Raw genomic sequence first — 25,704 nt, forward strand, 5'->3', positions numbered from 1 at the left:
GGATATTGTTATTGAAAAAAAAAAAAATTCCAATGAAGATCTTCCCGTATAAATTCAGTAAATCACCAAAGGAGAATTTAGTGATATTTTAAAGCAGTTTCCTCTGGTAGAGGCAGCAGCTGATAAACAGGGTGGCTGCAAGCAGGAGAGAGCCCAAGTAATCCATGGATAGAGTTAGGACATATTTTGCTAGGGTGGAAGTCTGAGCAGGACATTGTTTTTGTAAGGAGTGTCACTATTCCCAGTTCCCACTCTTCCAAGTCCACACCCACCTATACTTACAGGTGCTCACACAAACCCAGCCCTTTTAGAATCCATGCTCCTTTAATTCCCATACAAGCAAAATCCTTCTCTTAATTTGTCTTGGAGCTAATATGATATTCTGACCCAGGAGCTAGGCAATGAAAATATATATTAATATCTTATTCTCTAAATAATATGTGATTCTCTAAATCACATTATCAGAAAATCCCTCCTTGGCTCCCTACATGCCAGGTATAGCATCCTACAATGGGAGAATTAAAAAATTAAGGGAATGAGGCAAAAAAACTTTGCTACCAAATCCCTTAAAACAGATGAAGTTCTGTTTGGATAAAGTATTGCCTCTTGGAATTTTTATTGCAGCTCCTCCTGTGCTCTTTTTCACCCCCATTATAATACAGCTTTCCCTGGTGAAAATCATCCAATACAGTGTTTAATAAAGCTGCACAGCAACTAATCCTGCCCTTTGGTGGATAAAGGTAATATGCTGGAATATTCAGGGATTTATCTCTATTTCTGTCTGTATTTCTGTCTGTATTTCTGTCTGTATTTCCGTCTATCTGTAGCAATTTTCCAAGAACAATTACAGCAGCCAGGGTTATTCTCATGCTCAGCAAAGAGAGAGGTGTAAGAAGAAGGAACAAGATTATGAGTCCAGTTTTCCTGTTATCAGTTCAGGGATGGAGAAGAAAGGGTTTTTTACCTCATTCCTCATTCTGAAATCTCTGTGGATAACTGGGAGCAAGTTAAGGCTGTAAAGAGCCTCCAGTCCTTTCTGGGATGGAAAAAAGGATTTCAGCAGTTACAGCCCTTAGACCTCATAGGATCTGAGCAGAGAAAGGCAGTAAATACTCACTGCTACACCCAGGATCACCACCCACACCAGGGATTTTACACACTGCTCATCCCCTGTGCCACCACAGCTCAGACCACTCTGTGAAAAGCTGGAAAATCACAGCACTTGGCTCAAATTTGTTGTGGGTTAAACCCTCATGGGGTGTCACAGAGGAAAAATGGCTTTTGAGGAACCTCCATGTGGAACACAGAGGGTTTCTCTGAGCCTGTGTCAGTGCAGGTTTGTGTTCACAAACCTGTGCCATCACTTCCATTACAGGCAAATATCCTCAGTGATGCATGTCTTGTCAGAAAAAATCATCTTAAAGCTGGGGTTTGGCACTGCAGGACTCATCCTGCGAGGTTTATAAAGGAAAAAAAAATCCCAAAGCATACTTTGAAATAAAAATATTGACTTTAGCTGATTCCTGACTCAGTGGATAAATATGAGCTTTTCTCTTGCTCTGGAAACAAGAGGGAACACAGAAGTTGGGTGTCCCTGTTGCAAAAGGAGATGGCTGTCTCTGCAATTACACTTTATTAGACCAAGCAAGCTGTTTGTTGATAAAGCCCCCAAGTTTGTTTCAATATTTCTTTTCCATCTCCTCCAGTTGCAACAACCCTACAGATCTTTTTAAGGCAGCTTTTACTTGTCCCTAAAATGGGCAAATTTTTACAAGATTTCTTTCTGGAAATAATTCCAAAGACTACATGAAAATCATGGGCAGAAATTGTCCAGTTTTTGACATCAAAAGATTTGGATTTTCTGCCCTTTCCATCCTGTTGCCACCTCCATGTAACACATAAGGAAGGAAGTGACCTTTAAAGGTCCCTTCCAACCCAAACCAGTCTGTGATCCCATGATCTGAAAGGGTTCATTGCCCTGCCAGGGTGAATTGGAGGATTTCCTGAGGGGCAGACAAGCAGTTTCTGCTAATTGGATTGAACTTTATATTATTCTGTGTTTGTGCTCTCCTGTATCACTCACTGGGATGCTCTTCCCTTCCCTTAAGTCAGCACCAAAGGGAGACTGTCAGATGTTAAACAGCTCTGATGAGGGAAAAAGTGAAGGAAAGTAGGGAAGAAATGAGGGAAGGTTTGCAAGAAAGATTAGAATGAAATAAATTCAAAATTCAGTGTGACCTTCCACAGCTGGAATCAAAAAAGGGGAGAAGCCAATGTCCAGAGGGGAGGAATGATGATGGCTGGAAATCCAAGGCAACAGCACTGTTTGCAAATGAGGAAATATTGCAGAGATTTGCATCAAGACAAGCTCAATTTCTCTGCACTTAAAGCCATTTTTGAAGCCATTTTTCCCATTTCAAACAGTGTACCTGGAAGTAAAAAGAAGCTCCAGCAGCATCTGGCTGTGGGTCTGAGGGGTGTTTCCTGTGTCTCCAGATGTGGGGATGCTCCTCCTGCACTGTTTCCTCACCTTCCAGGCCCAGAGGATGAGGAGGAATACCTCCTTGAAGCTAATTAAATTATACTGATTTCAAATGGAAATTTAAAAAGAACTGTTTGCTAGTGATAATTAACATTTTTTTCTTTCACATGAGAGAAATAGATCAGAATTTTGGAAGGAAAGCAAATCCCCATTTGTAGCTTTTTGTCCGAATCTTTAGGGGCTTTGGCTTTCACACAAATAACAAAAGTGGGGACTCAGAGTTAATTAAATAAAGCTAAAACTCGTGATGAAGAGCAGGAGATCCTCAACACTGCGAAATCCGTCAGCAACTCCTTTAATTTTTCCCTCTTTACAGCCACCAGATCAATGAGGCACTGAGGGCTGCAGAGGAAATTCTCAACATGAACGCTGTAAAAGCATTTTCATCTCCAGAGCTTGCCAAGAAAATGCAGGTGTTCCTGGAGCCCCAGGTAATAAAAAACCCAGGGCTCCTGGGTCTGGCTGCCAGGGATTCCTGACAAAAGGAAGTCATCTTTCTGCGTGGGAGATAATTGCAGGTGATCTTTATTATGCCTTGGCTTGATAAAAATCAAAGAGTGATTAGGGACATAGACAAAACTTCACCACTTTCTTCTTTTCTTCCTTCTAATTAGGTTTTGTGGCTAGAATCCCAGCTATCAGGTGAAATTTAATATAAGAAAAGTGAAAAAAAAAATGTTCTAGAATATTATGATATAGAGGATCTAACAGCTCACTTCAAAGTCTCTGTCCTCACTTGCTCCTTCCACAAATCTTATATCTTCCTGTGTGTTTGCTTTTTTTCTTTTCTCATGAATTCTCTGAACCTTTATCAGAAGAATATTTTAAAAAGACAAATGGATTAACCAGTAGACATGGAAAAAGTCGACATGAATGTGGATTCAATCAACTTTTTCCATGGGAAGAACTCACTTGAGTTCTTGGTAAAATTAACTCACAGGAGTCTTTGGTAAAATGAAACTGGAGGTATCCCTGTTGATTTACAGCTAATAAATGCACAGTACTGCTGTGGACTGGGCAGCTTTCCAGATTTTTTCATCAGGATCTTGCTGAGCTGGGACACCAGGCTGGTTCTGTCTCTGTCTGAGTTTTCTTCCATTCCAGGTAACCTACATGGGAGTGGCCAATATTTCCTATTTCATTGTTTGGGTTATTTTAAACATTTACCGGATTGGAAAAATTTAAAGGAGATGACGAGGCAGAGTTGGAGTTGACTGAAAGGCTGTGACTATTTTAGAGGAGTTTTATCCCTGTGTTCTCCACCAGTAGAGAGATGAGGGACGTTGCTGAGCTCCTGAACACAAACCCTGCAGCAGCTGCATCTTGGCAAAGGATGGATCTCCTGAAACCAGACCTCAGACTCTTTGGGTTGAGCTACTAAACAAAAAAAAAACAATATTAACCCTTGTGGAATTTAACATAACTCACCCATTTTGCATTTGTATTTTTTTATGGAATGTGCTCTGCTCCAGGCCCAGGGAGAGCCATCACACAGGACCTGCCATAAAATGGAGGTCATGTTTGCTGTAGAAAGCAACTGGTGGAGCTACAAATGGGATATCTCAGAGCTAAAGTCCTGTTTGGTGTCAATAAAGGATCCCAGGATTTGCTCTTCCAGTTTACTGCCATCTCAATAATTTGATAGAAGAATACAAGATGTTTTCAAAGAGCAGCCACTGATTCTTGTAATCTTCCTGGATTGCAAGGGAATGCTAGTACAGCTGCATTTCTGGTGATTTCCATGTCAGGCTCAGAACCTGCTGGTTAGGGTTGATGGACACAGGATTGCTTTGCTTTTCAATATAGAAATAATAATACCAATAATAGAAATAACAACAACAACAACAACAACAACAACAACAACAACAACAACAACAACAACAACAACAACAACAACAACAACAATAATAATAATAATAATAATAATAATAATAATAATAATAATAATAATAATAATAATAATTTAATATAGAAATCAAGTGTGGTGAGTATTCACCTCCTTTTGCCCTCCATTTACTCACAGAAGCTGAGGCTGCCCCTGCATCCCTGCCAGTGCCCAAGGCCAGGTTGGACACTGGGGCTTGGAGCACTCTGGGACAGTGGAAGGTGTCCCTGCCCATGGCAGGGGGTGGGATGAGATGATCTTTAAGGTCCTTTCCAGCCCAAATCATGCTATGATTCTACTTTGCTTGTAAAATATTGACTGAGATTTACAGGTTCTAACCAAAACCCTTTTACACTAATAACATTTCAAAATGAAAAAGCCAAACTGATGGCAAGGGCAGGCCACGCCTCATTAATAGTGCTTCCCATACTATGGCCTGGAAATAACTCATGTATTTTTAAAAGGCTGCTGAGTTTACTGAAGGGATTGCATAATTTCTTCATTACCACAGTAAGCCAGTCAAATCAATAATTAAAATTAGAATTTCAAAGTCCTTAAACCTACTGGACTTGTAGAAAAGCTGCCAGTGAAAAAAGCCTTATAAAACCTTGTCAATATATCACAGATCCAAGGGAATCACAACCCCAAAAGAGCTGTTACAGGGACAAAACTTAAGCCCTTAATAGACTGCTTTGCAATGAGTCTTTTAGTCTCTGAGAGAATGAATTGGATGTCTCCTTCCCTGAGCTAGAATAACCTTAATAAGCTTTCCAGTGTATTTAAATTAGTTGTGCAGAATTTGCAGGTGACACAGAAGGGGTTGAGCCCTAAAATCCAAAATCCCATCAGAGTAAGGGAGGCAAAGCAAAACCAAGCTCTGCAAAAAAAAAAAAAACAAACATATGCTCATGGAAATTAAATGTATTTTTGAACCCAAACTCTTCTGCCCAGCCTGTGGCAAAGACCCAAATATCCTTCGTTAATAAAACAGACATATTTGGTTAGATCATCCCCATATGTATCATAACCTCCTCCCCTGCAGAACTTATTAGAAAGAGCAGAAATGCTATTCTGTTCAGCTTAAAAAAAAAAACCTGAACAAACCAAACCCCAAACCAACCAAGATGCAAAAATCAAATATTGCAATCATGAGATAACACAATTAATAATGGACATGTCATGCAAAGAATGGATAGATAAGAATACCCACAATAAATTGCTATAGTAGAGGAAATTATGAGAAATAAAATACTTAGCTAATTGCTAAATGGAAGTTTACAAGGGTGCATGCTCATGCATGACTTTTTATATAGAAGCAGGCACTGACATCTACGTTTCATTTTGAAAGCCTTCTGTTCAAGCCTCTATTTTCATCTTTGCTGAGTGAGAGGGAGCCAGCCCAGTTTAAAACAAGAGGAAATTGAAATACCACACATCTAAAAAGAGCAAGTGTGACAAAAGTGATTTCTGCTCTGACATTTTGAAGGAGTACAGGGTAAAGTGAACAAGTTCTATCTAGAGCAGTGTAGATTTGACAGGTGTCACTTATACCACTTATATCACATGCAGGACCAGTATAAAATGTAACATCTAGCAAATCCAGTCCTGCCTTTACTCCTAAAATATTGGGAACTAATTTTCTTTACCTGTCTTCAGACAGCCTGGAATATTTGGGATCTTTAAATTAGCAACTGTCTTCCTTCTTCCTCTGCGTTTCAAATACCCAGTGCTTTGCCCAGGACAGTTTAAATCCCAGAGTGACAGCACAACACGGGTGACATTATGAGAGGTCACCCTGAGGTTAATTCCTTTCCCTGAATAAAAACCTTCCAGTTCCACCACTTTCTCACCTGGGTACAGGTCCCTAAGTCTCTTCAAGCCCTTTCCAGGTCCCCTGAACAGGAACAAACTTCCCAAGGAGAAGCAAAGCTCAGGCTGCTACATCAATTCACAAGGCAGCTCTGATTGCAAAGACAATTCTCTTTCAGCTGCTGCAATAAACATCCTAGAGAGAAAGGGAAATGGGAAACTGGCACAGAGCAGCTGTGGCTGCCCCTGGATCCCTGGAAGTGTCCAAGGCCAGGCTGGACAGGGCTTGGAGCAATCTGGGACAGTGGAAGGTGTCCCTGTCCATGGCAGGGTGGAACTGGATGAGCTTTCAGCTCCCACCCAACCCAAGCCACTCTAAGATTCTATTTAGAATTATTATATTTTATTATTATATTTCTCATATATTATTTCAGCAGTTCCTGGAGGCTGGAAATCATTCTTTCCAGAAAAGTTTGAAACACAAAGGGTGTTGGTGTGTGCTGAATAACTCTACAGGCTGTGATATTATGGATATACTAATTGAATTCCATTTAAATAAGATGGAATTTTGTTTGTTTAATTGGAGTTTTTCAAGATCCCTCAAAGATGCTAATTTTCCCATTAGTTACTCTTTTATTCATTAGCATTAAGCAAGAGGCGAGGAGTAAAAATAGGTTGAGAACAAAAAAAAAAATCTGAAAACCAAACTAGAATTCTCTTATATCTTTAGAAGCATTAAAATGTAGCTAATTATTTTTTGTTAATAAATATTTCCCAGGGTGAGAAATGGCAGTGCAATTAAAATCTAAAGCCCAAGCTCTATTTTGAGCCCCCCGTTTTGTCTTTGAGGTAAACCAAATAAAGCAGGTACATCCACGCACTCTCTCCTTTAAGAGAATGCTGTTCTTACAGAGCTCCATATGAAGATGAAGTGTGACTCAATATCTGCATCACTGATGGCGCTGATAGGGAGTGATTCTAAAATATGAATTGTGAAGCAGAGCCCCTGCTGGAATATGTCATTTAACATCCTGCATTTGCCAGAATAACACTGAGGGACCAAGTCACTGAGCTTGCTCATCCCCTAATTGGTCCCCAGGAAGGAAGGAAGCTCTCACCTGGCTCCAAAGGAGCTCAGGGAGGAGAAAGTTCTGCCATCCACCTACACACACATCCACCCCCAACCCTGCCTGACTCAAAGCTTCCCGTGCCTTTCTGCTCCTCCTGGCTTGATTTGATTTCCTCAGCTGCCCTGAGAGTCCTTAAAAACCCACCCAGCAGGCAGAAGTGCCAGGAGCACCAGCCACGTGCCTGATGTTTCTTTAATTCCATGAAGCAAAGCCTCGGTGACAGCCCGAGCGTGGATAATTCCCCAGGAGGGCTCTGGGCAGCAGCTGGGGAGCTGTCCTGGCACTCTCAGCTCCAGGGCTCTCAGGTGAAGGCTTCTCTGGCCTCATCCCCAGAGTGGTGGCCCATGAGAAGCCATCTGGCTGGCCAGGAGCTCCCAGTTAGCCCCAGTGTGCCACACACAGAACCTGCTGGAGAGGAGGGAGATGCAGCCATGATGCTTTCTGCAAAATCCCTTTGCCAGGATTTTTCTCCTGAGAAGCTGAGAGGCCTCAGAGGAAAAGAAAAACAATAATTATCTGCTGCTGTGGAATGCAACAGGTGCATCTTTGATTGGTCTCATGTGGTTGTTTTTAATTAATGGCCAATCACAGTCCAGTTGTCCCAGACTCTGAGAATCACAGGCTTTTGTTATCATTCCACTTTTTTCCTTGCTAGCTTTCTGATGAAATCCTTTCTTCTATTCTTTTAGTATAGTTTTAATATATCATTTTCTTTTAATATAATATATATCATAAAATAATAAATCAGCCTTCTGAAACATGGAGTCAAGATTCTCATCTCTTCTCTCGTTTTGGGACTCCTGAGAACACCACCACAGGGAGCCAGGCAAGAATCCACTGGATGATGCTTGTTATCTGGGGCTGGGGAGAGTAGGGACTGAAGTAAATAAATTTTTGGTCAGGGAAGGTGACAGGGGAGGTGTAAATGTCACCTCTGATGCCCCAAAGAGACACAGACCTGTGGCTTCTGTCTCCATCAAGCAGCTTTGCCAAGTTTGCATAGTACTGGCTGAGGAGAGACCAAAGTTTACCCACACAAGCGCCTAAAGAGCTTCCTTTTCTTCCTTAGATTCTGGCCCAAGGCCTTAGACTCTGGTCTTGGACTCTATTCTAACCCAAATGACTCAGTGATTCTATCCCAGGATTCCATCCCCTGGGAAAAGGGGAGTGACTGAGCAGTGCTCAGTTGCCAGCTGGGGTTAGCCCTCGATAGATGCCCAGCAGATTCCTTCCTCCTGATTTGTACAAAATGAAGCCATTTCATGGGTCCATCGTGCTCCCTTAGGCACACAAAATAAATAAACCCAGAAGTGTTCAGCAAACCCCCTCTTACAGGGACTAGCAACAGGGGAATTAGTTATGTAAATCACTTGGGCCTTCAGAATACAAAATACACACTGACACTCAAATTACTCACTGAGAAAAGGCTTCAGCTTCCTCCTGATATCTACAAAGGTTTTCCCCTTAATTGTAGATTTTCCCCTAGATCTGACCTTCCATATTCCATCACAGCTTCACTGAACTCTCCCATTTCTGCCTCTCATTATTTCACATCCCCATCTTAGGGAGAATCCTCTTTTCCCCACCGTCATCCCTAATCCTTTTTCTCCGGGCATGAATTTCCTCCCCCACTGTTCACCCAGGCTCACACTGATGCCAGACCCCTGTCACAGCAGGGAATTACTCAGGAGCAGAGCTTTTCAATCCTGGGGGCACCACAGCTCACTGAAGGGATAACAGCATGCTGTGTCAGGAAACCACCCTATAAACCCAGGGCCTCGTGCATTGGAGGCAGGGAAAAATCTGAATTTCCCAGTGCTTGTGCAGCTCGGGGGTCTTGCAGGGTTCATTTGAGCCCAGGAGGAGGCTGAGTGTGGAAAGAAGGGCCAGGAATCCCCTTGATGCCAACTGGGGGTGAGTTTCCCCTTTACCCTGTCACAGAGTTCCTGCCTCTCATAAATATATCACCAGAATTTCCCATTCCCCCCCCCCCGCCCCGTTCTTCCTAGCAAGTTTTCCCACATTTTTCTTCACAGGGACTCCCAGCTCACACAGCACCTTCCTGTGGTCCTGCAGCTGCCTCTGCCTGCTGAGCTTAAAGGATTTAAGCTGTCCTGAGCATCCCTTGGACACCCTGCTCAGGCTGTGGATTCCAGGAGACCCCTCTCAGCAGGGCTGCTGCTTCCTACCCAAGGAGGAAACTCGCTGAGGTTCTGGTGCTGTGAAGCAGCAGCAGCAGCAGCAGCAGCAAAACTTTCCTCTTCTCCCTCACTTCCTCAGTCCACCTCTTCTAAGAGGGTAGCAACCCCTCGTTTTTAAAGAAGGCAACACCTTTAGGCTTTTCTCACGGGATCACAAAGGTTGGAAAATCCCTCTTAGATCATCAAGTCCAGCCATCAACCCAACACCTCCACCACGTTCATCACTAAGCCACATCCTCAAATGCCACATCCACAGGTTTTTTCAGCTCTCCCAGGGATGGTCACTCCACCCCTTCCCTGACTTTGGAAAGGAGACAAGCACTGTAAGTCCTTCCTCATGCCCTCAGCATCAGGAGTTGTGTTCTGGAAACAGGGAGCTCTCAGGGCTGAGGGACTGACCCTGAGCTGCTCCTTTCAAAGCCTGGCTTTTGAAAACAAAACAGACCAAAACTGCAGTGGAAGAGGCTTTTTCTCCACCATGCCAAGCTCTGGCAGCGAGCAGGGTGCCAGCTCTGCTCCTGAGCTGCAATGAGCAGCTGCTGCTCCTGGAGATGCTCAGCTCTGGAGGGCTCCGAGGGAAAACTGCGCGAGCATCGAGCACCGAGCTCTCCCACACGTGCAGAGGCACTTGCTAAGCCCCAATAACTCTGCTGCAGGGTATCTTTAGCCTTCTTATTGTGCAGGGATTAAAGCCTGGCTGCCTCGATCAGAAAGCTGTCCTGATTGCTCACAAACTCTCAGCCTCCCCGGTTAAAACTGATTTAAAGAGACAGGAAAAGCAACGAGAAATCAGCTCCCGCTCCGTCCTTTGAAACAAACTTAATTTTGACACCTAATTTTGTGCAAGTCAGACTCATTCCTATTCCCTCTGCCAAGCTGCTTTTTAGTTTGGATCTCACAGGGTGCTCACCCTCACAGGGAGGGAGGCTTTGATTAAGAGGAAGGAGAAACTCTTGGAGAGGAGAATGGCTGGGGGAATAAAGGTACCTGCAGCATGATGATGCCTCTGCCCCTCACCTGCTCTGTGACCTTGGGCATGTGGCTCTAGCATCTGGGCTTTGATTTCCCTGCTTTTAAAGGAAGGGAAGCAAGCAGCTTCCTCCTCCACATGGTGTTTGGAGACAGCGAACTGCAAAGTGCTGAACCCAGCAGTAAAACCATTCCCGTAGCCTAATGACAGCTCCAGAGAAGTAGCAGAACATATCCATTTCCCCCATCTCTTTGAGCAGAGCTAAGGAAGAGAAAAGAAAGCCCCTGCCCTGGCTGAGAGCAAGCAGCAGCACTGCAAGTGATGCACAGAAATGTGGGGAACACGCCGGAGTGCAGGAATTCGGTTACAAGGCTCGTGTTCAAATTAATGGCTAAATCAATTAAATGAAAGCATGGGATTTCTCTTGAGGAAAGTCTAGTCACGGTGGCAGGGAGAAGGGGAGGGGTTGTGGAGCAGGGATGACATAATCACGTTTGCGAATCACCAGCACTGTGCGCGCTTTAATCCATTAATGGGGTTTTTATCTGTGATCATAAAAAGCAGGTTACATTCAGCCTGGAAGGGAGTGAGGCTTGGAGGAGAGGGGAGGGGAGAGAAAGACACAGAGGGAGAGAGAGGCAGAAAGCGAGGCAGAAAGAGAGCACAATCCACTCGGTGCATTGCTTGCAAGCTTGGGGCTGACAATTAGGGATCTCAGGAGAGCAGCTTCTCAGAATAACACGCTCTCCTCCGAATGGACCGACGGCAGGCAGTGGTTCAGCCCTGCTGATATTTTTTAAGCCCTCCTCGCAGTTTGATGGGCATTCCCAGTGCCTTTGTGCACGTCTCGGGAAGCGTTGACGTGGAAAGGAGCAGCGAGGAGGGGGAGGTTGGAGGAGAAAGCTGCAGCTCCTCTAAAACCACGGAGGGCATGCACGGGAGGGAGCGGGCTGGGCAGGAGGGCGAGGCGGGGGCACCTCGCACCATGGTCCCCCGGTGCCGGCGCGGCGCAGTTCCGGAGATGTCCCTGCTGTGACTGGACGCACCATGAGCATCTGGGAGCTGCTCCTGGCTTTCCTGGTGGTGCTGCTGATGCTCGTGGCCCTGCTGGCCAACGTGCTGGTGCTGATGTGCTTCCTGTACAGCGCCGACATCCGCAAGCAGGTGCCGGGATTGTTCATCCTCAACCTCACCTTCTGCAACCTGTTGATGGCCGTCTCCAGCATGCCCCTGACCCTGGCTGGGATCATTTACAAAAGTCAGCCGGCAGGAGATCAGGTCTGCCACGCTGTGGGCTTCCTGGAGACTTTCCTCACCACCAACTCCATGCTGAGCATGGCAGCTTTGAGCATTGACAGGTGGATTGCTGTGGTCTTCCCTCTAAGCTACCACTCCAAGATGAGGTACCGGGACGCCGCTCTCATTCTCAGCTACACGTGGTTGCACTCGGCGTCCTTCCCCATAGTGGCAGCTTCTCTCTCCTGGGTGGGTTTCCATCACCTCTACGCCTCCTGCACGCTCTACAACAAGAGACCAGAGGATAGGACACAGTTTGTGATTTTCACTGGGGTCTTTCACGCCCTCAGCTTCCTCCTCTCCCTGGTAGTGCTGTGTTTCACCTATCTCAAAGTGCTGAAGGTGGCACGGTTCCACTGCAAGCGCATCGATGTGATCACTATGCAGACCCTGGTGCTGCTTGTGGACATCCATCCCAGGTAAGCTTCCCCTGAGTTCAGAAGCTGTTCCTGGCAGAAGAAGTGAGGAGGGGGCTCAGTGTTGTGTAAATAGAGATTAACGTGTCTCACAGCAGGGGATTGGGAGGGGAGGAAACAAACATCCCCTCAGCCTGTTTCTGTCCTGCATGGTTCTTTTCACTTGTGTTTAATGCTCTGATTGCTGAACTCATTTTTTGTTAGGCTTAAGGACTTGTTTTGGGAGGGAGAGCAAATGGACAGGCTGTTTTGGCCAAGCATGCACTTCCCTTTGGGACAGTGATCAGATCACTGCCCTTTGTCTTTGAAGGTGGATTTAGTGGTTGATCGCTTTGCATATTTTGGACACTGTCAGCCCTAAAAGCGTTGCTGGATCCCTGAGAGGGAGGAGGCTGCACATGTCCCTTGGAGTTTGGAAGAGAAGCTGAGCGCTTCCTGCTGCTCCTTTTCCCAGCAGTTTCCCCATTGCTGTGCTCTCTGTAACTTTATCATTCCTGAAGGCAGAATCCTTAAGGGAATTACATCTGCAAAATTCATGTGCTCGAATGCCTGTACTTAAACCTTAAGTGAGAGAGAATTTCGGTAGCAGTGTTAATGTGACAAACAAGAGATGTATAAAGCTCGTTTCAAATGGGAGATTTTAGGCAAGCCCCTTGTGCCTCGAGACAAGAGGAGAAAAGTCCCCAGGGACTGTCAGGATTGTGGGCTGGAAGGCAAGAACCGAACAGGGAGAGGAGTGTGTGCAGAAGTCACAGCAGGGATTATGCACAAGCCATAAATCTTGCATGAATAATCAATGTATAGGTCTGGAAGGGATGCAGGCTTGGTGTGTGGAGGAAATCTGCCTGGAAGAGAGGACAGCAGAGAGCAGACAGAGAGGGCAGTCCCATGCCACACATCCCATCTGACCATCCCTGCTCCCCTTTGCTCCACCAGCCTCTCCCTCTGCAGCAGCCAGGAGCAGAGCTGCAGGGCTCAGAGCACATGTGGCTGTCCTCAAACACAGGTCACGCTTTGGGGATGCCTGAGGCTAAGACAAACAGGTCTGGAAGGATCAGGGCAGGGCAGCACATTTTAGAGGGACAGAAACATTTGCTCAGAATCCTCCTGTTAAGCTGTTTGAGCTGTCTCTTGACCAAGAATGCAGAGCAGAACTTTGGGCAAGTCTTGCTGCCGTTCTTGAGAAATACAGGGATAAATCTTCCCTTATTCACCAATCACACTGAGGAAAAAAACACCCTCCTGTCCTTCATGCTGTCTCCTTGAGGAACTGTGCCTCAACTGCCTCAGCTCCTGCAGCATGAGGAGATGTTGGTGATTACTCCCAGGAAAGTGCCACAAACCCACCAGGGCTGTTTGAAACCCCACTCGTTTTGCCTAATGCTAAAAGTATGCCTGGACTGCACAGCAAAGTTTAGTAAAAGGGCAAAAACCTCAGTGTTGCTTATCCTCCCCTACATTTTTTCCTGGTCGAGGTTGATTTGAGGGTGTTTGTGCACTTTGTGATCCTCTCACTGCGGGGTGGATTCAGTGGGGCTGTGGGAATGATGCTTCCTCCCTTCAGGGGAGCCAGAGCTGGGCAGGCACTTTGCTGTGGGTGACCTGCACCACTGCCTGTACCTCTGGCACCAGCTTATTCCGGTGCCTCTCTAAGACAAGAGTTTTAGTTTCTTTCCTACCCCGCAGAGCTGGTGGGTGATTAGACCCCAGGAGGGGCTGCTTTAACCAGTGACAGCTCCTGTGCTGAAAGGATCTGAGGCCACCAACCCTCCCGTGAGAGCTGCACAGGGGCTGCAGCTCTGCTGGCAGAGTCAGAGATGCTCAGAAACCTCTCATAAGGAAGGCATCACTTGCATTGTGTAGCAGGCAATTTCAGGGTGCCCTTAGTACCTGACAGCACAGCTGTGGATGCTGGGAGAGCCCAAACAAGAGAGCAAAGTTTGCAATCTCACTTTAGGCTACTCTGACTCCTCTGGCTCATGGCAGGGTCCAGTTTCAGCGCTGGGAAATGTGTACAGACAATTTTCTGCTTCCCATGACTCAGAATCCAGCCGCAGGGGGTTCTGGTGACAGGAGTTGTGGCAGATGGCTTTATTACCTGTGACTTAGAAAGACACCAGTGATCTCCTGAAGATCATTCAGGACGAGCACAAAGGAAACCCCCAAATACCCTGCAAATATGTGTGAATGTTGAGGGCATGTGGCATTTCAAGTTAGCTGAGTTTTTTTTAGTGGATCCTGCTTTTTCTTTGTTCTTAAGACCAAAATATCTTGGGTATTGTGGGAGATTTGGGCAAAACTGCACTTAAGTGCTTAACCCCTGTATTTCTTAATTTAAATTATCTATACTATCTTTTTGGTGTATCCAGCTCTACACATCTTAAGGTCCAATATCCCATAAACTTTGTTTAAAATACCAAACCTTCAAGGGGATATAGCTCAGATTTCCCAGGATATTAAAATATTTAAATGAAAGCTTAGCCAATAATCCTGCTCTATTACTGATGTCACTGCTACAACTCACACGTGCCTTATCTTAGTGCATGAAAATGTGTGCAAAACCAAAACATTCATCTGTGTGCATGGTCTACATGAAGGAGTGAGATAAAATACCTTCTTCTGTGATGTGGCATTTATTGGATACATCTGGAAGGGCTGAACAAAAGAAATGGGTTTAAGTCTACCAGGATAGTCATGGGGGAGCTCCAGGAGTGAGAGACAGCTTTGCATGTGCCAGAAAGGAAAAGATGTGACTGGGGAAACAGAGACAAAAATTACATCGCCCTCTCCTCCCTAAGAGCACCTCAATTGAACCTGTTTTGGAGAGTCACTTTCCTGTATTGCCATGGGCTTGGGATATTCTGAGTTTAAGAACACAGGTCTTAAACAAAGCTCATGAAAATCTCAGATCATTTTTCTGCACATAAAAATACTCCAAGCTCCCCAGCCCTTGCAGAATTGAAAGCACACAGGTTCCCTTGAAAAGGTGGATTTTTTTTCCCCTTCTCAGCTGTCATTTCTAGCTGCAAATAATTCACATATACAACATGTAACACCTTTAAATGTGTCATTTTCTTTAAGAGAAAGACAATTTGTTAGAAGAACAAACTTTTTCTCCAGTATTTATTTCATCACATCATGATAGCTCTCTGGGCCTGACAATGTAAGACCAAATTCAGAATGGAACAAAAGAAACACTTTTTCATCAACAGAACCAAAGGAGCTCATGGCCACAGAGATCACTGAAACACACTGGGATCATCAGGACACAGCATGTGTGTTTGGGTGTTGATAAAACATTTACAGATGAAGTAAATAATGTAAGGGTATGGCCATGAGCCTCAGAGAGTGTGGAGCCTGAGAGTGAGTCATCAATTAAAAATTTACAACAAAAATGGAAAGACTAATGCCAAACAGTTGGGTTTTTTAAAAAATAAATAAATAAATAAATATATATATATAAGTGCAGGACAGGGGCCAGCCCATTCAGCTTGCCTGAGAAGTGACTGTGTCACTGTGAGATCTGTGCAAGGGGTCAGCAACTCTGCCATGGGCACAGAGAGGGGTTCAGGATGGCAGTCTGGCTTTGCTATGCCCTTCCCAAAGGGATTTATGGAGGTACAGGCAGTCCTGGCACTGTGGGACATCCCAGTGCTGCCCAATCCACCTGCCTGGAGCAGACAGGAGCTCATCCACTTCCCTCAGAAACCATAGGGAGCACAGGAGTCCCTCAAGCAGACAGAGGAGGAGGATGAGCTTTCACATTAATCACTGTTTTCACAAGCCAATGTGCTGATTTCAGGGATTTTTTGCTCTGAAAGCAAGGTCTCAGCCCTGCTGGCACCCTGAGGGGATTCAGAACTCTCTGGTGGCCTGCTGAGACCACCAACAGAAAACCCAAAGGAAGAGCTACCATCCTAAAACACCATAGGTAGGAAAGAAACCAAGTTGTGACTAATTTAAACTTGTTTAGTTAGAAACAGGGCTGGCTTGAGGTGAGGAATGAGGACATCCCGGACTGTGGGTTTGTGAAACAATTCCAGCTTTGTGGAGCCTTCAGCCCTGCAGATCTGATGGGATGGTTATGGGTACCATAACCATCAGTGGGACGCAGTGAGAACTGTGTATGCTGGGCTGGAGGTTCAGAATGTTCTTTTTCCCCTTAGGATTTTGGTTTTTTTGTTGGGTATCTTGCTGGGACGTTTCTCCTCTCCAAGGCACTGGAATTGCTGTTTCTAGGGAAGAAGCATGTTCCCTATCCCACCCTGGATATATGGTGATTTTTGAAGGAATTTTGAATGAGTTAGAGACAGGACCTCTGAATTGCTTTTGATGATGGGGTTTATTTTCTTATCTTCCACATAGGAAGGGTGAGTTTGGCTCGCATTGTTACTGAATGGTTCAGCTTGTTCCTCCCAAGACCCTAAGTTGCAATACCTTTTAGGGAATTATTGACCAATAAAACACTGCTACCAAGGATATTTATCTTTTTGACCCAGTCCTTAAATATTTTGTCTTCTGGACCCATGTTACACTGTAAGCTTTCTTAGCCAATCATGTTATAATACACAAACCTACAGTGCTGCATTCTAAACTTCTTTATTACCTTTGTAACTACTCTTATTTTTTCTATATCTCAAACTCTAAAACTCTAAACCTTCCCCTTTTTAACTTAAAGTGTCTCTGCTTTAAACTCTAAATCCACATTCTCGCTTCTAGCACCTAAGTTTGGAAGCCTTTTCCAAGGTCTCAGATCACATCCTGAGTTTAATTCTAAGCTTTGACTTACAATCCCAAAGTTCTGAGAATTCCCTGCATTTCAGATTCCAACAGGATATTTTCCAAGTCTGTGAGTATCACCTTGCCTGCAAATACAGCCTATGGTAGTTCAAGAAGGAGCTGCAAACTGAATTCAAGGATGAAATCCACCAATTTTTCTATAGATCAATTGATATAATGGGGGTGTGTGCACACAAATATACAACCAGGTATTTGTCAGGAACTTTGTGGAGGGTAAGACGAACAGACGATGCATTAATGTTTGGGTTTGTCCCATTTAAACACAGTGTTTTCCTTTGTAACTACTTTTATTTTTTCTATATCTTAAACTCTAAAACTCTAAACCTTCCTCTTTTTAACTTAAAGTGTCTCTGCTTTAAACTCTAAATCCACATTCTCACTTCTAGCACCTAAGTCTGGAAGTCTTTTCCAAGGTCTCAGATCAAATCCTGAGTTTAATTCTAAGCTTTGGCTTACAATCCCAAAGTTCTGAGAATTCCCTGCATTTCAGATTCCAACAGGATATTTTCCAAGTCTCTGAGTATCTTACTTACCTTATGTAATCACAAGGTAAGTGTGAACTACATCCTGGGAAAGGCTGCTGAGGTGCACTCCTGGCTCAGGGAAGCAGGGCACTCTGAGCCAGAGCAGCATTCCAGTCTCCTGGGGAAATCTGATGCGCTGCTTCCACTCCTGTAACGGAGGCTGCATTTACTTGCCTGCAAATACAGCCTACAGTAGTTCAAGAAGGAGCTGCAAACTGAATTCAAGGATGAAATCCACCAGTTTTTCTATAGATCAATTGATATAATGGGGGTGTGTGAACATAAATATACAACCAGGTACTTGTCAGGAACTTTATGGAGGGTCAGACGAGCAGACAATGCATTAATATTTGGTTTTGTCCCATTTAAATGCAGTGCACAACTAAAGCAGATTGTTCTCCATCATTCCATAGCGAACTGGAATTGGGAATTTTTGCCTGGTGTTATTTGTGGCTGATGTTGTGGTTTGTGTTGGGTGTCCCACAGCGTGCGAGAGCGCTGTCTCGAGGAGCAGAGGAGACGGAGGCAGCGGGCGACGAAGAAAATCAGCACCTTCATTGGTACCTTCATCCTTTGCTTTGCACCTTATGTAATCACAAGGTGAGTGTGAACCACATCCTGGGAAAGGCTGCTGAGGTGCCCTCCTGGCTCAGGGAAGCAGGGCACTCTGAGCCAGAGCAGCATTCCAGTCTCCTGGGGAAATCCCACTCCTGTACAGCCGCTCCCACTCCGGTAACGGAGGCTGCATTTACTGAGCTGACAAATGATGTAAAATGTGCCAGTGCTTCTCCTCTCAGTCCTGATGCAGTCTGAGGGTCAGACTCTGCTCACTCAGCCCAGTCAATGTGCTGCTTGCATAGGAGGGATTTAGGAAACCAGAAGGTTTTTCAGATGATGTCTCAGGTTTTGGCTTTTCTATTTTTCCCATTCTGTGCTGCTTTAGTGTACTGGGCTTCACATCAGGGGATGGGGAGCTCTGTGCACAGAGCAGGGAGACAAAACAATCCCTGCTCCAGCTGGGCACCAAGGACAAAGGATCCAAATCTCAGGCTGGGAAGACTGAGAAGAAGGATGGGACTTGATGGGCTAAAGCTGGAATGGGACAATGAACGGCAAGATGCAAATGGAGCAGAGCTGATCCCAGTGACAGACCCCATGACTGGTTGTCCATTTTTTGTGACCATTTTGGTTCATCTTGGGTGCAGCCCTGGCTGGGCTCTTGTGCTGCCCAAGGTGGCTCCATGCAGGAGATCCTTTTAATAAATCCCTGCTTTATTCTTTAGCTCTGCCCAGCCTCTGCTCTAGGGCAGCCTTCCCCAGGCATCACAGACATTTTTTTGTTGTCACCTACTGCTCTGACTGACTTCCCAGTCCAGGGGTTGATCTCCAGGGAAAATCTTGCCTGAATAGCTCAGACTGTAAAAATTTGGTCAACAAGATTCAGCTGAGGTGAGAACATAGTCCACAGGCTTAAACAACAGTTTTGTCTGATTGGGTAGGGTTTATTAGTCATAAATATCAAATATCAAAGCTGTGCTAGCTCATAACTGAAAAATCTTCTTGTGATTTATGGTAGATATCTATCCACCAGCTTATCTTTGGAAATGGCTCCTGTGGGAAACACTAAATTACTCCTGTGAAATAAAAAGTGTTAGAAAGTGAGTACATCCAGGAAAAAAAGTTATCTAGCTGTTAAAGGAAATTTACAGCTTGCATTCCTTATTATAAGATTTTGGAAAAACTGAGATGCTGCTATGCACAACAGAGAAAGAGAAAAGAATTAAGGTATCTCCTATTCCAATACTATTAAGTAGAAATTAGTGAGGCTGACCTCATTCAAATCAGATCCACCTTGAAAAAAATAATTTAAAAATCTGGATTAAGAATCAATATAATTGAACTTTTGGCCAACTTTGAGCTTTTCCAATTCAGTCTTATACCCTGAATTCCCAGAATTAGAAAATTTAAGTAATTTAATAGAATTACCTTCATTTTCCCTTCATGGCCACAAGACACCACTGCAAGCCATGCATTTAAATGGTATGAAAAGACTTGTAATTAAGGCCATTGAGCCTTAATTCTCAAGCTGCAAGATATTAAAGTGTTTGTCTTTTTGCAAATGGCTAATTTTCATTTCATGTTAGGTCTCTGAATTCCTGAAAATCCTCCCAGTCACAGAATAGCTGGCAGCTCATCCTGAGTGACACCAAGTGCTCTAACCAGAACTGTCTGGAGTATTTTTGTGCTCCTCCAAAGGCATCTCAGCACTCAGGCACCAGCTCCCCACCTCCTCTTGACTCCATGGCATCCCAATTTGAGTCCCAGTAGCCTTAAAATACAGAGGAGGGGGTAGAAATATCCTGAGTTTCCTCCCTTTAGACTGTACAAGGATCACTTCAATGTTCTCCTGCTGAGGAGCAGCTTCTCCACAGAGGGAGATGGTGAGGAGAGGAGAAATGCAGGCCCTGGATGCATGAGGATGTTTTGGGGTGGGGTAGGTGCTGGTCAGACGTGTCAGGAGGGGTGAAGCCTCCCACATTCCTGGCCCTTTCAATTCTGACATATGTCAAAGGATCACTGCATATCATTGTCACCGCTAATAATGAAGGGATGGGACTATTTTCAGGCTAAGAAGGATTTATTGCTCAGACAAACATCAGGCTCAGAGTCCCTGAGATTTCAGAGGAGCAAGCATTCAGCCATAGCTCAAGAGCAGTCACAAGTTCTTTGTTACAAGGCACTCTAGAACTTTCTAAGCCAATGGACAGGTGCCACAGGGTTTATTTTGCTTTTCTGACCCATCACCTTTACTCACTTCTGCTGCACTGAGGATACTTTTGTCCAATGGGCTCCTGTCTCACAGGCACACATCTGCTTCTGTTCTGACTTCTGAACTCTCAGTTTATTCCACACAACCCCACCCCTACATTATAAACCCTTCACCACCTTATCAGTGCAGTTTCTCCCTTACTTCTGCATATTCTTACTTACAACTATAGAAATATGAGTTTATGATTTTTCTGCTTAATATCTGTGTATTGTATTTTTACATCAATCCAAGCTTCTCCCAAGGCTGCAGATCAAACCCTTCAGTGTCTGTGGGAGTTTCTGTTTTCCAGTTCCCACAGCTGCACATCAGGCTAAGGGGAGCTCCCTGCTGAGCTCCCTGAGAGCCCTTGCTGGACACCTCCAGGGCTGGTTCTTCCAGGACACTCATCCCTGCCTGCCCTGGGCCTCACACACAGGGCCGAGCACCCTGACACCAAGGGGGTTGGGAGAATTGGAGTTTAATGTGTGAGCAAGTGTGTAACTGTGTGTAATTTCTGGACTACATCCAGTGCTTTGCATTCTCAGGAGGGACACGATCAATCCCAGTTCAATCCATGGACAGAAGTCAGGACAGGGAGTGCCTTGCTCAGCCTCTCCTAATCAGCAATATATTTCAATTAAACATGCCCTTAAGTACTGCCTGAACTGGGGGCTGACAGCAGCAAATCACGACGTTTCACTATAACATCTTCCTGTTTCCACACTAAAAATATTCCATGAACGAGTGAAGGAGTTGTGCTCATGACCCCAGACAGATAAATGCTTCTCTGGGCAAACCTGAGCTTTTCAGATCACACTGGGGTAAAAATCAGATTAGGCACTTCCTTTATCAAGAAAACACTCTTCTGATTAGTTCAGTGGATGATCTTAAGTAGTGTATCAGGATCTGATTGCCTTTGACCCAGTGTTTCCACATTACCAGCATCACAGGTGTAATCCCCCCATTATATATTTCCAGGCATAGATTGTTTCTTGTTTTGTAAAATAACCTGCTGGTACACATTTCTTCCTTTGCTGTATTTTTCATTATGCAATTAAATATACTTGTTCCAAACCTCTTTTCTCCAAGGAACTTTTTCATAAGAAAAATGAAGATAAGTCATACAAGTTTCTAAAATTCATTTCCAACTCCAGGAATTTCATACTGAAATACAGAACTTTGCTCATGTAAGTTAATAAATGCTGTCAATGTGTGAGGAAATTGGCCTTAAATTAAAAATCCTGTAGTAATAGCAGGCAGGAGTTCATAATCCCATGCCCTCAGGTTACAGAGAAGGATGGTGGAACAGGCAGAAGTTGATTAAAATTCTGTTGTATCATCTCTGGGGGATAGGGGGTAAGCAAAACCTGGTTTTAAACTGATGTTTACCCTCTGCATATGCAGATCCTGCTTGGGCACACAAGAAGCTCAGAATTCTTCTGCAATTTGTGTTCTCCAGCATCCCAGCTGGGTGGGCACATGTTCAGTAAAATATTTTAGTGTTAGTGGTTAACTGCACATGTAAATAAAGGATTTCCAGCGTGCATTATGTGTGTAGAGATCAAGGTCACACTCTTCAACATGGCATTCTTGTTTGTTTACTGAAGGGGAAATAAAATAATTGGATAGCCGTGTGAAATGACACACTCTACAGAGTTGTAAGTTTCTAAAATATGAACAAAATATCACAGGAAAAGAGCTTACAGCTTTGAAATAAAAAGGGTTTGAAGACCAGACAGTAAAAGAGAGGCTTATGAAAGCAAGCCAGGGAATTATGTAGCTGATACTGTAAAATTTAATTTACAGGTAGCACTGAAATATTAATGTACCTTCACTGAAAATGTCTTCTTTTAGGTTGAAACGTTTCATGAAAATGGAAGCTGTGCATATCATTTCCCTCACAAATGAGAAAGAAAACCTTTCAAAGGCAATAAATTCTGTGATGTGCCTTGAAAGGCTGACATTTAATTGTTTGTACATGAAATGGAAATGCATAGCTCAGGGTTTGGCTACATTTCTGTGTTTGCTGCTTGATAACAGCAAATATAATTTACTATAAAAAATAATGCATGAGAATTGAAAAATGTGTAAATGTCAAGGAAGCTTACAGAATGCAAGGAAAATATTTAAGATCTTGCTAATAAAAGTGTAGGCTTTTCATTTGATCAGTCAATGAAGGTAAAATTAGCAAGTCTAGGCTTGCAACCCTGAAGTGTCTGCTTGATGTGCTTTAAATGGAGATTGTTAATGTCTCATAGAACTGACTGACAGAGCCTCAGACACAAATTTGTCATATTTTGGTTATTCAAGGCATCCACTGAATTTAATTAAACGTAATCAAATTCACATCTGTAAAGCACTCAGTAAAAATAAATCATCCAAATGAGATTCAACGTGGTGAAATTCAAAATGTGAAGTAGGCATTGAATAAATGAAGTGGAGAACAACAAGGATGGCTCATGGTAGATTACAAAGCAAATATGACTCAGTAGATGATTAATTTCAAAATTGTCAATTCTCATTTTAGAACATGTTAACGTGGATGCCATAAGTTGCATTTTATTAAAGAAGAGAGAAGACACCAGATAAGACCACCTGGAAAGTCGAGCATTAAAATTATGGCTCTGTTCTGATCTTTGTGGGACCATGAATTACAGGGAGAGGTTGAAAGAACATTTGTTTATTTGAGATGAGAGAGAAATGGGAGAGATGAGGGTTCTTTGGGACCTCAGAGCTGCTGAGCCAAGCAGCACCAGTGGAGAGGCACAAGCAATTCCCAAGTATTTTCATGTGACATTCCCTGGCCACCTGAAATGTCCCTCACATTGATTGGACTGTGACATCTGCCAGCATTATTTTAAATAATATGTTGTAGTGAAAGGTTATGAAATGGGAATGGCTGAGGAAAAAAAAACCCTCATCTCTAAACTGCTTGAAGTACCAACATTATCGTCATTGCTGCTGCAGGAACCACCCTCCAGAATGCTCCTTGGAAGTGGAAAGTATTTCCCAGGCAGATTTAAGATCACCTGCTGCTGCAGACAGGTCCAGCAAAGCCCTGACCTACCATGTGGGCTCTGTAACAGCACACGTGGCTGTTTGACCTCTATGAAAATCAATAGTTTCTAACAGCTATAGAGGCATATTGAACAGAGCTGCCCTTTGATGCTGCTCAAAGGCGTGGGGAGTTATCAATATTTCCCTGTCAAAAATGCTCTCCCTCAGCACACAGTGAGCTATCTGGGCTAGTGTAGGTATGAGGAGTATATTAAGCTCTTCCCCCTCCCCCTCCCACAACAATTTTCAATTTTAAAGTTTTGTCTTGCTATATTTGTTGCAAATGTTAAATCCTTGCCCTTTGAACTGGACAGTTTTTTAAAGGTATGACACAAGATCTCTCAGCGATGAATTTTCCGTGTGTGCTTCTACAACTCAGACACACTGTTCAAAGGCAGCACCTTCTCTAGGAGCTGGACTGGCCAAAAGAGCTGGGCAGCCCTGGTGAGGTGACTCAGGTGCTCTAGAGGGGACCCAGGACCACGAGTTCAGACTGATGCTGGGTTTTTAGGTTGCTCATAGGAGAAGAATTTGACTCCCCTGAGACCAAGCAATGGTACTTTGGCAAACAGGCCTCAAGTTTACATTTGCAGCCTTTAAAATGTAGAAGAGGAGACAACAAAATCATTTTCATGAGCAGGGCTTTCTTTTCTTTAGTTTTGCTGCAATTGCCCAGCAATAATTTGTGGGTTTGGGGTGGGTTAATGTAATTTTTAACATTCACTCTTTCCCCCTCCCTCTTTCCCCAGACTCGTTGAATTATCCTCCGTGGTCCACATCAACTCCCACTGGGGGATCATTTCCAAGTGCTTAGCTTACAGCAAAGCTGTTTCAGACCCTTTTGTGTACTCTTTGCTGCGGCACCAGTACAAGAAGACGTGGAAGGACATCATAAACAAGATCCTCAAGAGGAGCTCCATCAACTCCTCGGCGCTGGCGGGCGAGCCGCACAACCGGAACCTTCCGCAGCTGAACGAGTGAGGAGCCCGGCACGGCACCTGACAAGGGATATTGGTGAAACAACAGCCACTGGCCCACCCCTCGTAGCTCCCCTCAGCTGCCCAGGTTTTGGGAGGCAGCTGTGGGCAGGGTGAAGCCCAGCCCGTGTCCCTCCAGCAGCCCGTGGCTGCTCTGGACCTCCTCCCTCCGACTGGAAGAGCGCTATTGATCCGTGGTCCTGCAGGCTCCACAAATACAAATCTCCCATTGATTTCCATCAGCAGCTGCATTTATAGATAAAAAATCCAGTCCTCAGCACAGGGATTCATGAAGGTAATGGGAGCAAACTGCTGCTGGTGTAAGGTTGTTCTGAAAAGCTGCGCAGGGATGTTTGTGCTGTGTTTGTCGTTGGCTGCAGGTGAAGCTCCCTCTGATGTAGCAGCCAATGTGGCTTTACAAAAACCACCCCACCCTAGTGGCTTGTTTGTAGAAACAAAGGTGTTTTGAAGAAAATAGGGAAGGTTGTTTGTAGAAAATATCTTAATGGGAAAAGCTTAAAAAATAATATAAATTTTCATCCAGTGCCCAACGCAGTTCAGCCTTTTTTGATATATACTTTAGGAAGAATCCCATAGAACTGAAGGAAGAGAAAAACCACTTTTGGAGTGTGCTGGATTCAGCTATGTCTTCTTTAAATTTTTAAAATTATTTTACATAGAATCTCACTAATATTCTCCCCATTAAATTTCAGGAAGATACAAATGGTAGACAGGGTGGAAAGGTCAGGATGCCTCCTGCCTCCCCTCCATATATCTGAGCTCTGAGTAGCTGGATTTTGCCCAAAGCTGCAGATCTGGGCCCTGTGCCCAGGAGGAAAAATAACAAATCTCTTTTTCTGAGGAGTTATTAATCATGGGGCTTTTTCCTACTTAAAGGAAAGATGAACCTAAGTCTGAGTTTCAAGTATAATTTCCAAAGCAAGTGGAGCACAAATAATAGGCCCCTCTCTCCACCATGAAAGTGGAGCCAATAATCTGGGTCCACCCCTGAATGTGCAAATCTCTGGGGGTGTCAGTACAAATCTTTATAGCTCTGGATTGCAGTTCTGCATAGGAACATTAGTAGCATTTACCATGCACTCAGATGCCTGCCCAGATTTTAAAATAGGCTTGGTTAATTAGGCTTCATGAATGCAATGGCAGCTTCAATAACAGCTGACACAACTGGTTGTACTGCCATCCATCCCCGCTCATATCCCAACTGTCAATGCCATTATGAGGAGATAAGTTGTAAAAAATGTGGGATTACTTTTTAGTTGTCACCTTC

The 25,704-nt window shown here is 44.2% G+C and overlaps 1 protein-coding gene across 1 annotated transcript; it reads left to right on the forward strand.

Annotated features, from left to right (window-relative positions):
• Positions 1–11,584: 11,584 nt before the first annotated feature.
• On the forward strand, positions 11,585–24,949 carry GPR26 (G protein-coupled receptor 26). The gene is made up of 3 exons (XM_066554968.1): positions 11,585–12,252; positions 18,060–18,173; positions 24,189–24,949. The coding sequence occupies exons 1-3, from the start codon at positions 11,585–11,587 to the stop codon at positions 24,418–24,420; spliced, it is 1,014 nt and encodes a 337-aa protein (XP_066411065.1). The 3' UTR covers positions 24,421–24,949.
• Positions 24,950–25,704: the final 755 nt, after the last annotated feature.

Source organism: Molothrus aeneus, chromosome 8 (assembly GCF_037042795.1).
Source record: "Molothrus aeneus isolate 106 chromosome 8, BPBGC_Maene_1.0, whole genome shotgun sequence".
NCBI classification, from domain to species: domain Eukaryota; kingdom Metazoa; phylum Chordata; class Aves; order Passeriformes; family Icteridae; genus Molothrus; species Molothrus aeneus.